Source organism: Ostrinia nubilalis, chromosome 22 (genome assembly GCF_963855985.1).
Source record: "Ostrinia nubilalis chromosome 22, ilOstNubi1.1, whole genome shotgun sequence".
NCBI classification, from domain to species: Eukaryota; Metazoa; Arthropoda; class Insecta; order Lepidoptera; family Crambidae; genus Ostrinia; species Ostrinia nubilalis.
Window position 1 is genome coordinate 9910951 of NC_087109.1, and position 16728 is coordinate 9927678.

Sequence of the window (16728 nt, forward strand, 5' to 3'; positions counted from 1 at the left end):
AAAGTTGTGCTTTAGAATTATTGGGGAATGGGGAATGGTTTTTTGTGTTCTAAAATAAAATATTACATCAGTGCGAGTAGTGTTCGCCTAAACTTTCATCGTGCGTCCTATTTAAAGGAAGAAGAAAATAGACTGTAAAATAAAACGATCACATTAAAAACTCCTTAAAATTTATTCGATACTTATAAATTTAACAATATATAAATAATTACAATAAGCTATTTACAAACTATGTACACTATTATTTCTAAGAGTGTTAAAATATACGATTTCATCTAAAGCGTTGATATTAATTTGCCGGTAAAAACAATCAAAATTAACGAAAAGATTTCACAAATGCTAATTTTAATAAAGTCAATTTTGTCCTAAATATTAGTTAAGTATTCTAATATTATTTAAATATAAAAATCATTAACAGTTTTATTAAATAATCTACATTGCTTAAAATTATTGCAATTCAGTTGAAAAATGTTTCGTTTTGTGATTTCACACCAATTCATTATTAATAATTTAAACAATAGTTTAAAAATACAATAGGATTTTTTAACAACACTACTTGAGTCACTCATAATTTCTACGAAACCAAAACATTAATTTGTTTATAATAATATAAGCGTATACAACCTTTTAAATTCTAATTGTCTATGAAAACAGAGCAGCGTAACTTATAATTATTTTTAATAAATACAACATTATTAATAACAAATGATTTTTTTTGACTTTGTCGCAGTCATTAAACACCTAAAACCATCAAGGATTTTTTCTAAATTATACTTACGCCCGTATTCACAAACATTACTATGAGGTCTCACAGGGCGCGTGGACGCACAGGGTGACACATGAACCAATCACAGAGCTCTATTCAACGCTGTGCGTTCGATTTGTTGCTTCACTTAAGCAAGCATCGTTTGTGACTACGGGCGTTACATTTGTCAGCTTTACGAGTTAATGGTAGTATGTGACAATAAAAAGTTTTAAGTAGATATTCCGTACATAACCACTCGTCAAAAGTAACGATAATTTCTACATACATCTTTAGTGTTGTGCCAAGAATAAGTATTTATTAGTTCTTTGGTTGTTTATTTGTTTAATTCGCGATTGATTTATAAAATTAAACTTGCTAACCCCGGCACTTCAAGTCATGCGTTTCAGCAAGTGTTGATAAGGTTAGTTCTTGCAACTCACGAAGGCGAGTGAGCTTTACTTGTGTGTATACATATACTTATACATGCACATAACGATAGTGTAATGTCTATCAAAACTTTTGAAACACGAACAGAAGCCAGCCACCACACATGTAAAGCTCACTCGCAAAGCCTTCATGAATTGCAACAACTACATAATATATGACGCAGATGCAGTGTCATTTCTACGAGTACACGCATATTCTACGAGTACACAGCTTTTAATATGCTTGGAGTATTATGTCCCTTCTCAGTGTGGATACACCTCAAGTTTTAAATTAGCTGGCTACGGCAGTACCTACTACCTATCTGCAATCTAAGTGGCTCAAAAATTATTGCGCACCGTCTTGTCGTAAAATTCAAACAACCCAGAAAGGCCCTTTCAAGAGATTAAAACGCAGAGGTTAAATATTTACGATTTCAATGGATATTTTTACAGCCAGTGATGGGACTATGTTAGTTGTTGAGTAATTTGTCGTACTCGAGTAAGGAAAGTCGTACTTTGTATTCTTAGCGATATTTGTGGATTATTTAAAAGTATTTTAATGATTGCTAGCTTAATTAGAAGATTCAATCACTAGATTCACTGAGTATCAAACTTATACAACATTGTATGCAACGCTTCAAAAAACTTCACCCTTTCAACTAATACAATAATTTCGTTATTATTTCACGTACCGTGACGTATTTGTGACCTGCAATATACCAAATAATTTTATAAGTATTTTGTCCCGCGTCCTTAAAACTAAAGTATTTTAAAAGGACGGGTCATTTTTTTGCAATCGGAATTTATTGAGTGTCTTGTGTACATACATCCAAAGTGTGCTAAAGCAAGTAATTTGGACTAATACTCGAGTCAGGTGTTCACAGTCCCATCACTATTTTACAACCTTACTTCCCCGATTCAGTGAGCGCCTACCTTCAAAAGTTTTAATTTCAGTTGCGAACTTGCTCAAAGGGCTGGCAATTTAGACCAATGCCGAAATTTTGTTCACCTGTTTAAAGGTTAATGCAAAAATATAACAAATTCCATAAGTTAATGTAAAAAGCGAAAATTGCGTAAATATATTTTTGATCGGGAAAATTACTTCCGGGGTAATTTGGACTCGTAATTTAAAGATATTTAAAGGTAATTTAAAAGTAATCGTTAGATGAGAGGATATTATTATTTATTTGCTACACGAAATGGAAGATGTATAATTAATTAGGCTTATGTTTCCTTATTATATCAGTATAGTTAATTATGTTTTAGGTTGTTTTAAATTCGTGTTTCGTGTGAATTAGCAAGAGTTTTCAGTTTAGGAACCAATTAAAATATTTTTTTATTTAAGTATTTAACTTTATTCTACTACCAAATTATTTTAATATACACAAAACAATTGAAATGAAAATACAATTAAGTCCTTTATGTACTGAAAACAGAACATTTTCCTAAATGAATTTTCTATACAAAGCAGCAGTTTATCCACAGATGCAAATGTACGTATTTGATTAGATTAATTTGGTCTTGTTAAATGGTGTGTACTGTTTTAGATACTAATTACTCACTCTAGTGATGTCCCCATTCGATAGTTTTGTTATCGATAGAGCATGAATACTTTTCTTGTTACCGCACTAATAAAACGGAATAAAATCAAAATAAAAACATTGCATTCAATTGACTCACATAGTCTGTTACAATAGTATTTTTTTATTTATACACAAACAAATATTTTTGTGACTCTCCTATTCTCGTCGTCTGATGGTTAAAGAAACAAACCTTGTAGAAAAGTTACATTCTGTAGAGGTCGATATCGAAGTAGCAGTATCGATAAAATCCATGGCGACTTTATCCCAACACTACTTTCGACTATTACGAGTATTGCGACCGCATGTTTTACTAACAACGATGTTGAATTATTCAAACGTTATCCAAACAATTTGGAATTCTATAAATTATTAACCATACGCTTTCATTAAATTCAACAACAGAAACGGGACTTTGTTAAATTCTAAAGCAGATTTTAACATTACCATTGGTAATTATTGTTTTAGTTTATATGTATACCTATACATGATTTTTGAACATGATTATACAAACAAACTGATATTTTAACACGGAAGACTCATTACAATGTTTATTTTAGAATAAACAATACAACAAACCACATAAATGCACACTATTTAAAATGGTTTCAATTCAGATGAATGTGCGTTTGATTTTTAATTATTATCAGTAATTTATAAGTTTAACTTCACAAAAACTATAACAATTTATATAATTGCTTAAAAATACGCTGCTAAAGCAAGCATTAAAATTGTAAGTTCCTGAAAAAGACGTGAGACAGAGTCTTAAAGGATGTAGCACATTTATCAACCTGGAAAGGGATCGTAACCGTATCAACTCGAGGCGGTCAGTTTTCTATGTATGAAACTCCATACTGCAACGCACACTTATCCGCACTGTAATGTATACGCCTCGCCTCGCAATTGACAGCTCGCGAAAGGCGATACCACAGAATAAGTAAGTTGATCCCTTTCCGAGTTGATAAGTCTGCTATGAGCTTTTCTCGTAATATCCAATTCACAAAGTCTTTGACAGCTATCAAAACAATAGAGTTAGTATAAACTTCAAATTAATAAACTTTAACAAATATTTGATGTAATACATCGTATTAACAAACCTTTTTACACTCAAAGTTTTAAAAGTATCTTTGGAACATTTCAATTTTTAATTATCACAACACTTCTAAAATTTTAAAATGTCAACATCTAGTTTGCACTTATGTTATCTGTGCGGTTCTATGTCAGCTGTCACTACGTAAGTGTTGCCATGTTTCTTGCACGGCGAGTCGTCCACACCATAAAAGCACACACTTCTCTGCGGATACACTTTAGGCTTAAAGTCTACAGAGGAACCAAGATTCCTTGGCAGTGTTTTGGATTTCTTACAACTAAGATCACTTTTCAAGCAATAATCGTAGATTAACTTTGGTCCTTCGTTGAAGTATTGGCTGTAGTAGCCGTCACTGTCAAAGGTCATGCTTCGGGAGAAATGTTCGAGACAGTAGTGGGGAGTGTGGGATCCCTCAGGGCAGGTCCGTGCCTCCCGGAGAGGCTCGAAGGCCCACGACTCCGGGGGGGTTGGGGCCCACGGAGGGGGCCCCAAAGGTCACCCTCAGCGAATCGGTTTGGAGACTATGATGACGTCAGGGGCGGACCGAGTCGTCTCCGCGCTCATCGGGCGACGGTCAGACATTTTCTTATCTGTAACAAAGTGTCAGAGTTAGTCTGAGTTGTATCTTACTTTAACCGTAACTAACTTACGCTATACCATAAAAGCTGATTTTTATATAAAATATTAGGGCAATAGTTAGAAGTAGTTTCCTTATCAGCCAGACAGTTTTGACAGTTCCAACTCCTTGCCAGACAGTTTTTTTAGGACAGTTGCCAAAGCCACGATGACCCAAACTTCATGATTCACCAACATTCGATCTTATATTTGAAGCATAGACGCTGACAAACTTTCAGCTTTTATAAAATGAAGTAGGTCTGGCGTTCACTAGCTCTTAGTCTATTCTGTTTAAATGCTATAATTGCATTGCTTTATTTCAAAAAATATTTTCATACAAAACCGCAGTTTAATTAGCAACTTGTCATACACAAAGTTGCGTTTGAGGGTTAAAGTTAAATTCAATTAAAACTTTCATAATTAGTAATGGGATGAATGCGAATTGAATCAAATACGAGTAGTTACAGCATTTTGATATTTAGTAGTGGTTTGTTATTTCGGTTTGAAACGGTTTTAAGTTAAAAAAAAGCAGCGCAAATCTCTTTAGACAAAGTAACACATGTGACAGATTCAACTTCAAGATTTATTTATTTTATTACTAGCTTTCCGCCCGCGGCTTCGCCCGCGTGGAATTTTGTCTGTCACAGAAAAACTTTATCGCGCGCGTCCCTGTTTCAAAAACCGGGATAAAAACTATCCTATGTTCTTTCCCGGGACTCAAACTATCTCTATGCCAAATTTCATCAAAATCGGTTGCGAGGTTTAAGCGGGAAAGCGTAACAGACAGACAGACAGACAGACAGACAGAGTTACTTTCGCATTTATAATATTAATAGTTGGGATAATAAGCAAGTAAGGACACTGCATTGCACATGACAAAAAATCTAACTTAACTAAAAACATCGCTTCACGGAGCTAAGTACCTAACTAAACACAAATACACCGGAGCGAAGCGACGCTTCTGTTGAACGATTTGTCGTGCAGGGGAAGGTTGAGGGCACAAGAGCGCGCGGCAGGTCGCCCGTGCGCTGGACTGACCAGGTCAAAACTGCACTCAATGGTCCACTCCACGAGTGCACAAGAAAGGCTGCAATGCGGGAGGAATGGCGACGCATTGTGAGGCTTGCCACCTGACCTGTGACTAGTGAGCGCGTTTGATGTAAACTCACACTAGGCCCTCTGATGTGACGACTTCGACCACTCTGGCAACTGGTGTAGCGACAAAGAAGGAGAAGAACCGTTCAATAAAAAGATAATGTAGACTGATAAACTTACGAGACTTCGAAGGGTGGTGCGGGGGCACTTGGCTGAGCAGCTCGATGGTGATCTCCGAGGTATTTGTCTGCGGAGGCGAGGGCCTGGCGATGGTGGCTCCGGAGTAGCCGAAGGTGGAGAACCCGGGGCCGTTGCTGCCTGAACCTGAGGGTAGAGTTAGATTATTAAGTTTCAAGTAGGAATAGTCATTTGTGGAAGAAATGACCTAGGACGGGAATATTTCCCTGTCTTTCCTGAACACTATAATTCGGGCCTTTTCAAGGCGAGAGTGAATAGGCACTTACAGGGCAGATTTATGTACCATACTAGACTGCACCTCACTTAACACCAGGTGCGATTGCGGTCAAATACCTGCCTTGTCATGCATAAAAAAATCTGTTAATATAAATGCTTGTCTTAGCAATGCACTAACAAACCATTATACGTTAGGTTACGATAAGTGTTCTCACTAGATTCTTCAATGTTTCCTAGCTTCCATACTATTTAATACAGCCAGATAATAATTGAATATTGTCAGATATTGAGTACACACACAAAACTTAAGAATCGGTCAGGCCGTTTCAGAGGAATTTTGTTACAAACACTGTGGCACTAGAATTTCATACATTTGGAGACACATCGATCATTGTTGAATGTAACTTATATTGATACGTCGATCTTTGACCAGATTCCAATTTTCAGATTAATTGAACCGTAATGGAATCCATCCCAAGATGGCAGACATCCACATGTTATAAAGATCAATCGTTAGGTATTCAGTTGACAACTTCAGCCAATTTCCAAGTCAATTCGACCCGAGGGCCGGTGTCAAACTCAAGTTTGACCGAAATGCACAAAGGTTAGTTAAGGGTCCTACGTATTTTGAATAATTAAGAAGAACGGTCATCTGTGACCCAGGCCCGACAGAAACGAGACATACCTCAGCTTTTTTGTCATGTCTTGATTAGTTAAATTATATATTTTTTATATTCGAAATCTATGTATAACACCAAAATATTACCCTTTGTTTTTGTTCTGGCGTTATACTAAAACTAATACAAAATGCCTATTTATCACCAAAATTGGTAAATGTATGTACCTAAATGTCTATTACAGCTGCTATGGAATGTATCTAGGTGACCAGGATACCATGACCAGGACAAGATATCGAAAAACTAGTTACTGATTCTGAAAGTGCTTCACGAGCTCTTTCAAATGGTACCAATAATAGGTTACAGATTATGGAAGCTGGTAACATTGAATTTTTGGATTTTGTAACTTCTCGTTTCCACCCTGTATAATCCGGCTGTATCTCCAGGTCACCTAGATACATTCCATAGCAGCTGTAATAGACATTTAGGTACATACATTTACCAATTTTGGTGATAAATAGGCATTTTGTATTAGTTTTTGTATAACGCCTGAACAAAAACAAAGGTTAATATTTTGGTGTTATACATAGATTTCGAATATAAAAAATATATAATTTAACTAATTAAGACATGACAAAAAAATTGAGGTATGTCTCGTTTCTGTCGGGTCTGGGTTTTTTTTGTATGGGGCGTGACCGTTCTTCTTTGAAGTTGGTAATTTTGTAGCAAGGGTTTCGCTGCTTTAGAACTTTGAAAAGATGATATTGAAAGAACATCATGAACTAGCTGTCCCGGCGAACATCGTACCGCCATATTTCTTTAATAAGAACTGTGTTTTTTCACCGTTGAAACCTTCCCTGAACTTCCACAAATATTTCAAGACAAAATTTAGCCAAATCGGTAATGCCGTTCTCGAGTTTTAGCGAGACTAACGAACAGCAATTCATTTTTATTTAAGAAGAAGAAGAAAGAAGAAGAAGATAAGAAGAAAGAAGATTACTTTACTTAGAAACTATGTAAAATGGTTGACTTGCTAGCCTAGCTTAGTTCCTGTGATGAAGATTCAACATTTATTTTATAGTTTAGCTAGTTCGAGGCTCGCGGTGGGTAAATACTAATATGATGAGTATGTAACTTACTAAATACCTTGGTTTCTTTATGTATTTTAATGGCAAAAATATGTTCTTTCTAACATCGAAAATTTTGTTCAGGCTGAGCAGTACTGAGCACCACCCGAAAAACGGCCGAATTATGGGACTTTGTAAATTTTTTCGTCTAATTCTAACAAAATTTTGAATAACATTTTTTACATTTAGCTTAAAAAGGTAATACTAATTCAAGTGCTTACTTATTATATTTTTATATTTACCTACTATTTACGTAGGACCTTTAAGTCCGGTTAGGGACCCGAACTACTGACCCAAATGTCACCGAACTTTTGGCATTATGACCTTAGTAGGAAATGAGCAGCAGGACTTTGAAACTAATAATGATTCGAAGGATTCTTACTAATAAAGAAATCCCATAGTATTTATGGCTCCATGGGCCTAAAGGAAATTATCTAAAAATCTGACAAAAATAATTTACCTACATTTGGGTATTTGACACCATTTGCAATCACAATTTCTTTTAAAATACACTTAAATTTAGAATTAGGTATTTTGCTTTCTAATTGATAAAAAAGTCAGTCAGTTGAGTTCGCCAAATACTGAAGTCATTGCCCTACAAAATCTATGGTAGAGTATGGTTTTGACAATTTTATAAAAGTAACTACGCCAATTGATTGGTCGTGTCAAATACCCTATTACATAATACGTGAGAAAAGTCAAGAATCGAATGAGAGCGAAAGAAAAAACAAAATAATAGCGAAATAAAATTGACGTGAGCAAAAGAAAAAACAAAAGAACAGCAAATTGGTCGTCGAAATAATTATAGATTTCTTGGTGGCCAGTGTTACGCGGACGAGTAATAGCATTTACATAAACTGAGTGCTCAAAAATAAGAAAAAAATAGTACCCACTTATGTGCACAAAAACAAGAGCTAACATGAGTAAAATCAAGGAAGTCTGTCAGAAATATTGTGCCCAGAGTTGTAGCCAACCACACGAAAGAAAAACCATTTGATACAAAATCTGAATAGTCCAGTCAATAAAGCATTATAGATGGAAAACTGTAGAACACAATTTCTGACTTCAGGACTTTATTTAGGCTAGTTAGGAGGTGAACATAGCAAAAGTCCCCGCCCTTAGCCCTTGAGCCGGCGGGGAGAGGGGGGTTTAAAGGTGCCACTTTTCGGTTTTTCGCTTAATCCTCGGAAATTATGCGTCCTAGTGACATGACTACTTTGAACCAAAAAAAGCATATTCAATTTGCTACAGGTGAGATAGACAAGTTTTTCTATAAATTGTATAGTTTTCGCGGCATCTGCTCTAGAAGGTCTGTAATATTGGAAATTTTATTTATGTCTTACATGTTCCCATCAGGAGAAAATTGACTAAATCAACATTGAGCAATCATTCTAGACATGCGGGAGCATGTTAAGCCTAGTTCCTGCGAGGGGACTACACCGTGCGTATATTTAGACTAATCACTTTGAGCCACTTTTGACACCTCATCACTCAAAAACTACTGTGCATTAACACTTCAAATTTGGCTCATGTGTTGAGACTTGCAAGATATACATCAGTTTCAAATTTCATTAATATGCCTCAAACGGTTCTTTAGATATTGACGTCCAAAAATCTACACGTCTGACCTATAGACCAAATTCTAACCACTTCCAGATGACCTCGAAGGTTCAAATTTGGCATCCAGAAAGGTAGTTATGTAAATACAAAGGAACAAATAAAAAACCAGTAAATTTTAACATTTCACATGTGATAGATAGATTTTAGTGCTCTAAATATCGATTTTTGAACGTCAATACCTAAATAACCGTTTGAGGTATATTTATGAAATTTGAAGCTGATGTATATCTTGCAAGTCTCAATACATGAGCCAAATTTGAAGTGTTAATGCACAGTAGTTTTGAATGATGAGGAGTCAAAAGTGGCTCTAATTGGTTCGTCTAAATATACGCACGGTGCAGTCCCCTCCATGGAACTAGGCTTAACATGCTCCCGCATGTCTATAGTGTTTGCTCAATGTTGATTTAGTCGATTTTCTCCTGAAAGGAACATGTAAGACAACAATAAAATTTCCAATTTTACAGACCTTCTAGAGCAGATGCCGCAAAAACTATACAAGATATAGAAAAACTTGACGGTCTCACCTGTAGCAAATTGAATAAGCTTTTTTTGGTTCATAGCAGTCATGTCACTAGGACGCATAGTTTCCGAGGATTAAGCGAAAAACCGAAAAGTGGTACCTTTAAACCCCCCTCTCCCCGCCGGCTCAAGGGCTAAGGGCGGGGACTTTTGCTATGTTCACCACCTAACTAGGCTAAATAAAGTCCCGAGGTCAGAAATTGTGTTCCACGGATTTCTCTCTACACCGTCGTTAAGGCATTCATTGACTGGACTAGAAGCTTTTGCTTTAGCTTTGGCAGAACGGCAAACAAATGAGTTTATCTACAAAGACTAGAATTCCCAGAATAAAAACGAAATTTCCAGAACATTTCAAATGCAAAGCAACCAACATAATTCTCTTTCAAATGCACCGTGCAACACAACATTCATAAATGTTTCTACAAAAAACAGTTTTCATACAAACTTTTGGAGATACAATCTTCGCGAAACTGCACCCATAATAATAATTTTGAATAGTAATGCTGTGGAGCAGTGGCTGCCAAAGTTTTTACAAAAGTTTCGGGGTTGTTGTATGTTTTAAAACGATTATGTCAATACATTTAGTTGGATGAATTTGTGCAATATGTTGATTTTAGCATATACCATAATTATAATAATGTGTTTGATTTACTTGGACACGCATTAATTGCTTTCGTTGATAAATGACGATTGTCGATTTCGAATCAAGATTCGATTACGATTATTATGAAATCTATTTACAATAACTGACCTTTTCTTACACGATAACCTGGTCATTCTTGTTTATTTAGAGTAGGCGCACACCGTTGATTTTTATTTCGCCGATAGTTGTGCCCGATTTTAATTTGTATGAAGAATCGGCCAAATCGAATCGGCGTAGTGTGCGCACTCCCATACATAAAAAATCAACGGTGTGCGCCTACTCTAAGAGCCTAGCACACCGTTGATTTTTCGTCGGCCGATAGTTTAGTCGGGCAGTTGATCAGTATGGGCATGTATGGGAGCGCGCACACTACGCCGATTCGATTTGGCCGATTCTTCATACAAATTAAAATCGGGCACAACTATCGGCCAACTAAAAATCAACGGTGTGCGCCTACTCTTAGACTTATTATTTTTTCGAAGGAGCGAGATGTAGTGTAGGACTAGCGCATAACTCAGTGCCTGAGGTATGGGAGCGGCACGAGAAGAGTGACATTGACATATTTTGACGTGACAGAGCACACAAATCTGCCCCCCTAGACAAAACGCACTTTTTGATCGAATCGAAAATCGAATCCGTCAAAACTCCATACAAATAATTAACTTTTTAAAAAAATAAAACCGACTTCAAATGCGTGAACACAAAAAAAAAACTAAAAATTAAAAATATTGCGTATAAAAAAGTTCATCCCCAATTTTCCACCCTTGGGGGTGAAATATTTTCTTCAAATTCGCATGAAACCACCCTTTTGATAATACCTATTCAACAAAAAAATAATCGTTCAAATTGATTTATAATCGGCGGAGATATTGCGTATAAAAAAGTTCATCCCCAATTTTCCACCCTTGGGGGTTGTTTTTTCTATTATTAAATTTAAATGGGACCACCCTTGAGGTATTACCTATACGCCGAAAAAAGATTTGTTCAAATCGGTTCATAATTGGCGGAGTTATCGCGTAACAAACATAGAAAAAAAAAAAAAAAAACATACGGGTCGAATTGAGAACCTCCTCCTTTTTTGAAGTCGGTTGAAAAGGGGCTTTTCGACAACTTTTCGACTGGTTTGCGATTAAAATTTGCACTTTGTCTAGACCCACTGAAGCATATCTAAAGTCACGTTTTTTTTATCCACAACGAGGAAGCTCTTGGCCTGTATCTCACCTGATTGTAAGTGACGATCAGGCCGAAGGTGGAAGCGAGCTTCACCCGGAATCCTCAACCACGGAGGAACTGGCTATCTTACCTCTAACTGTCGGAACACAATAATGCTGTTAACATTGTTGTTATGGCGACAGACTTAGATAAGATGGTGGTAGCTAGCCAGGCGGACTTAGAACAAGCCCTACCACCAACCAAACCGAACAGAAAAATCTACCCCCACTGGGAATCGAACCCGGGACCGGGTTTGACGTCTCAAAAACACCCATGCCTCACATTCCCATACCTCAGGCACTGACTGAGTTAACACTGCAGTACACGCGCCCCTTTTTTTTACACGAATACACGCGCGGCCTACTCTGGTAAACCAATTTAAAATCACTGTAAATCAGTTTATAAGCAATTTATGAATAGAATTACTATGCAAATGATAAAAGTGTTTATTATAGTTATTTTATAATCAAAGTTTCTTTATATAACTATTTCGGATCAAACATTATAAACAGATTTAAAAGTTGTAAATTTTTTGGACCAAAATTGCACTCTGTGACCAATGTTAACAAAAAAAAAATTACCCCTTTCGGACCGCTCCAATACAATTGTGCGGGTTACAAAATCGAGATTATCTCATTAGTTTTACATCGGAAGTGGATGGGCTGAGTATCGTACGATTGTGCGGGATGCGTTCTTTCACCTCCCGTGCAAATTTTGTCCGAAGCGCAGTTGGTGAGCAGGTTACAACCTGTACAGTTCATGACTGATTGTGCTCCCCGACTTGGCGAAAGAAAGTACCTACTATGGTTTAATTTTGTAATTGTAGTAATATACAAGTTATTGATTAGACAAATAGTTAAAAATAACATCTTTTTGTGATAACAGTGACCACTTGTAAGCAAAGACTTTGGCGTAAGGACTTAACGAACTTTACTGACACAATTGTATTGACGTGGGCCCTACAATACCTTATGCGTATTTTAAGTTTCTCGTAATTATTAATTTTTCATGGTTTCCGCACCATGTTTCCGATTTTAAACGACGCTATTATCGCAGAGATGCTCAATGCAACTGAGGATGAGAGCGATGACAACGACAAAAGCTAGTTTCGACTACTTCAGATGAACTACTCCTCTTCTTCTGATGAAGGCTCAGACATTCATGATGATACATACCTCTGAGTATGCAAGCGGCATAGCAGACGAAGCCCTTCAATCGTCAACATCTTCCAGGAGATGCTTTTCATGATCCAGGAGATATTAAAACTCCATAGAAATATTGCGAGCGCTATATTTACTGTTGAGCTCATGGAACAGATGGTTTTGCCCACAAATCAATATTAAATGGCAAATACTGGTATAAAAATTAAACCTGTTTATTCCTTACTGGTTATAAATACGTTTTTTGGAATACATGCCATTGATAAAATTTCCAAAACCCTTACAATTTTGACCCTCACAATTGTACGTAGGAAGCGAAGGGCCCAGTTTGATACAATTGTTGGTATATGAATTTTCCAAGATGGCGGCGGAAAATCTGGAAAATTATAGCAGATTCGTAATCTGCGGTCCCAAATTACCTAAAATTCATGTTCAAAATTACAAATTTCTTTCTAGTTTAAGTGCGGGTCCGAAAGGGTTACTGAAAAAATATGATTAGTTTTTTATCTGTCATAGTATTCACGACTTTCTACTGCCTGGTACACGGTGTAAATCCATTTGTTACAAGTCTTTCATAATTTTTTTGTCGAGTGATTTCGGGCTTTTGAGTAGACCCGCAGTTTTGACGGCCAATTTTAGAAAAGTGAGCAGACTCCAGCGACCCAAGCTTTACTGGCTTACTGACAAATTTAGTAAACGAGGCTTTCCTGGAATGCCAGCTCTCTGGCGCAAGTTTTCAATAAGTTATAGCGTAAAATGTTACCCTGGTCTACTATAGTAGTCCGCGCGTGTACTCTAGTGTTAAGTGCTAGACCTATAGTATGTTACCTATTATTATTTGACTTTGGATTCGAATGTTTGGGAACCTCTGAGTATATAACTTTGATGTTGCATTTGACTGTAAAACCGGCTTTGTGTCCAAGCTCCTTTGTATTCATATCGCTGTAACGATCCAAGTGCATAGCAAGAACAAACAATAGGTGTGGTGAGGAGTTATTGTCATTTTACCACAGCTCATAGCAGACTTATCAACTCGGAAAGAGATCAAACCCGTATAGTTCCAAAATACTGAACTGTCCTATCCATGACATTGACAGCGGGGCGCCACCGTCAATACCGGATCGCTGGTTCCGATTTTTGCCATGTTGGAAACCATATAGTTGAGCGATGGTAGCGCCCCCTGTCATTGAGTTTGGTGGGACAGTTCAGCGTGGGTCATCTATATCGCGTTTCGCGAGCTGTCATCGCCTTATGAGCGCTGTCAACCGCGAGGCGAAGCGTTTAAAGTTACTTTCCGGATAAGTGTGTTGGTGGTCTATGTTTTCAGCGGGGAATCTTCCCAGTGCAATTGAAACAATCAATTATTCATCCGGTCTTTAAGGGTGGGGATAGAGGTGCTGTGAATAACTATAGACCGATATCGGTACTAACAGTTATATCTAAAATAATAGAAAAACTCATTAACACCCGTTTGATTAATTTTTTTGACAACTATAACTTGCTTTCAAAAGCGCAATATGGCTTCCGCCGTGGTATTGGTACTGAGGACGCAATACTTGACCTAACTACAAATATTACGAATTATCTAGATGAAAAAAAGAAAACTCTCTGTATCTTTCTGGATTTAAAAAAGGCATTCGATACCGTCTCTATCCCCACCCTCCTCTACAAACTTGAGAAAATGGGCATTAGAGGTACTTTCCATGAATTAATCAGGGACTATCTACATGACAGGACGCAATGTGTTAAGATAAGTAACGGGCTTTTTAGTTCAGACCAATCCACCTCTAATTTTGGTCTCCCACAGGGAAGCGTCCTGGGTCCTACACTCTTTATTGCTTATATTTATGACCTGACAGAATTAAAAATAGTAAATGGAAAAGTTTTTTCATATGCCGACGATACCGCAATTCTTTTCCATGGTGACACTTGGGGAGATGTTTACAAGCTGGCTCAGAAAGGACTTAACGACGTTATTCACTGGCTTAATAATAACCTACTTTCTCTTAATACCACGAAGACTAATTTCATAGCTTTCTCAATAAAAGAATCATCACAACCTAATCCTCAACTAAGTATAACAGCACACTACTGCAACAACCCTGACAATGGCACCTGTGATTGTACAAAATTGGAAAAACTAAACTCAACCAAATATTTAGGAATCATGCTAGACAAACATCTCTCTTGGCAACCCCACCTTGAACTAGTTTCTAACCGTATTAGAAAATTGATATGGATCTTCAAATATTTAAGAGACATCGCTGACAAGCAACTCATCACGTATATTTATATTTCATTAGTACAATCTATTTTAATATATTGCATTCCTATCTGGGGTGGAACTTACAAAACCACATTTATAAGTATAGAAAGGGCCCAAAGATCCATTATCAAGGTAATGCTTAAAAAGAAAAGGTTATTTGAAACTACTAAATTGTACTCTGAAGCTGATATTCTGAGCGTTAGACAACTGTACATATTACAGTGTGTACTGCGTGTCCATAAAAATATTGTTCCGGATCCAAAAATTTCTAACAAACGGTCTCAACGCTCAGTTCTTGACTATCCACGCACTCGCACGAATTTTGCATCGAAACAATTTACTGTTCAATCTATAAAAATGTACAACAAAATTAATCGTAATATAAACATTTACACAAAATCACTTTTAGAATGTAAAACATTAGTTACGTCATATCTGAAATCTTTAACTTATAATGATACAGAAAAAATCATATCCTTTGCTAGTGCTTAATCTTAATTTTAATACATTATTACAACACACACACGCACACGCGCACGCACACACACACACACACACACACACACACACACACACACTCGTTCACACACTGGCTGCTTATCTTGATGGTTAATAAGTTACTATTAGTTTAGTAAGTATTATTAAGTGATTTCTTTGGTTATGTACAAGTTTTTTATGTAATTATTACCACAGAGAAGAGGGTACACTTCTAATACAGGTTTTTATAAACTTAAAAGAAGTTGTACCAAACCCTGTAATGATAAAACTTGTAACTTCAATAAAGGAATTTATTATTTATTTATTTATTATTATTATACAAAGAACACTGACCGCCTAGTGTTGATACGGTTACGATCCCTTTCCGGGTCGATAAGTGAGCTACGTTATAGGCTACATACTTAATGAGGGTTTTCGCGAATGAAAGATCCGCTAGATGGCGGGACGTGGATGTGGGGTCTGACTGCTGCGTGATTAGTGGATTTTGACATATCTGTCAATGTCATGTCAAAAATAACCAATCATGCAGCATTTGGACCTTGCGTCTACGTATTGCCATCTGGCGGATTTTTCATTCGCGAAAACCCTCATTCGGTATAATATGGTATATGTATGGTATGATTATTTTTTTTTTCTGTGAAGAATACTCGATTCTTGTAATTTCACACAGTAAAAGTCAATTCATCATACAGGTGAATTGATTACGCGTCAATTTGTCACTGTATGGACTGTAACATAAAATGTGACAAATCGACGTTGTGGTTAACAAAAACGTTTTTTTTTATTCATTCTAGACGTGTCCCGTTAAACCCGTTATTGAGAAGAATAATGAAAAATGTTTTAAGATAATAAAATTACGCCCTTCATACAGGGTGTTAGGTAAATGGGTATATGAGCCGACACTAGTCCATGTTAACATATGCATATAAATGGTATGGTGAAGTCAGAAAATTGATATCATCATTTTAATTATTTAAATTTTCATACAAATCTGATTTTATAAATTTTATTTTGTATGAACATTTAAAAAATTAAAATGATGATATCCAATTTCTGACTTCACCATACAATTTATATGCATATGTTAACATGGGCTAGTGTC

General features: G+C 36.4%; 1 protein-coding gene across 1 annotated transcript in view; it reads right to left on the bottom strand.

Annotated features, from left to right (window-relative positions):
* Positions 1–4341: 4341 nt before the first annotated feature.
* Positions 4342–16728, bottom strand: part of LOC135082997 (neuropilin and tolloid-like protein 1) — a 291125-nt gene continuing 278738 nt past the window's right edge. Inside the window, exons 14-15 of the mRNA XM_063977758.1 lie at positions 5731–5874; positions 4342–4430 (exon numbers count right to left, since the gene is read on the bottom strand). Of these exons, the coding sequence (XP_063833828.1) occupies positions 4342–4430; positions 5731–5874 (233 nt within the window). The remainder of the gene's footprint in view (positions 4431–5730; positions 5875–16728) is intronic.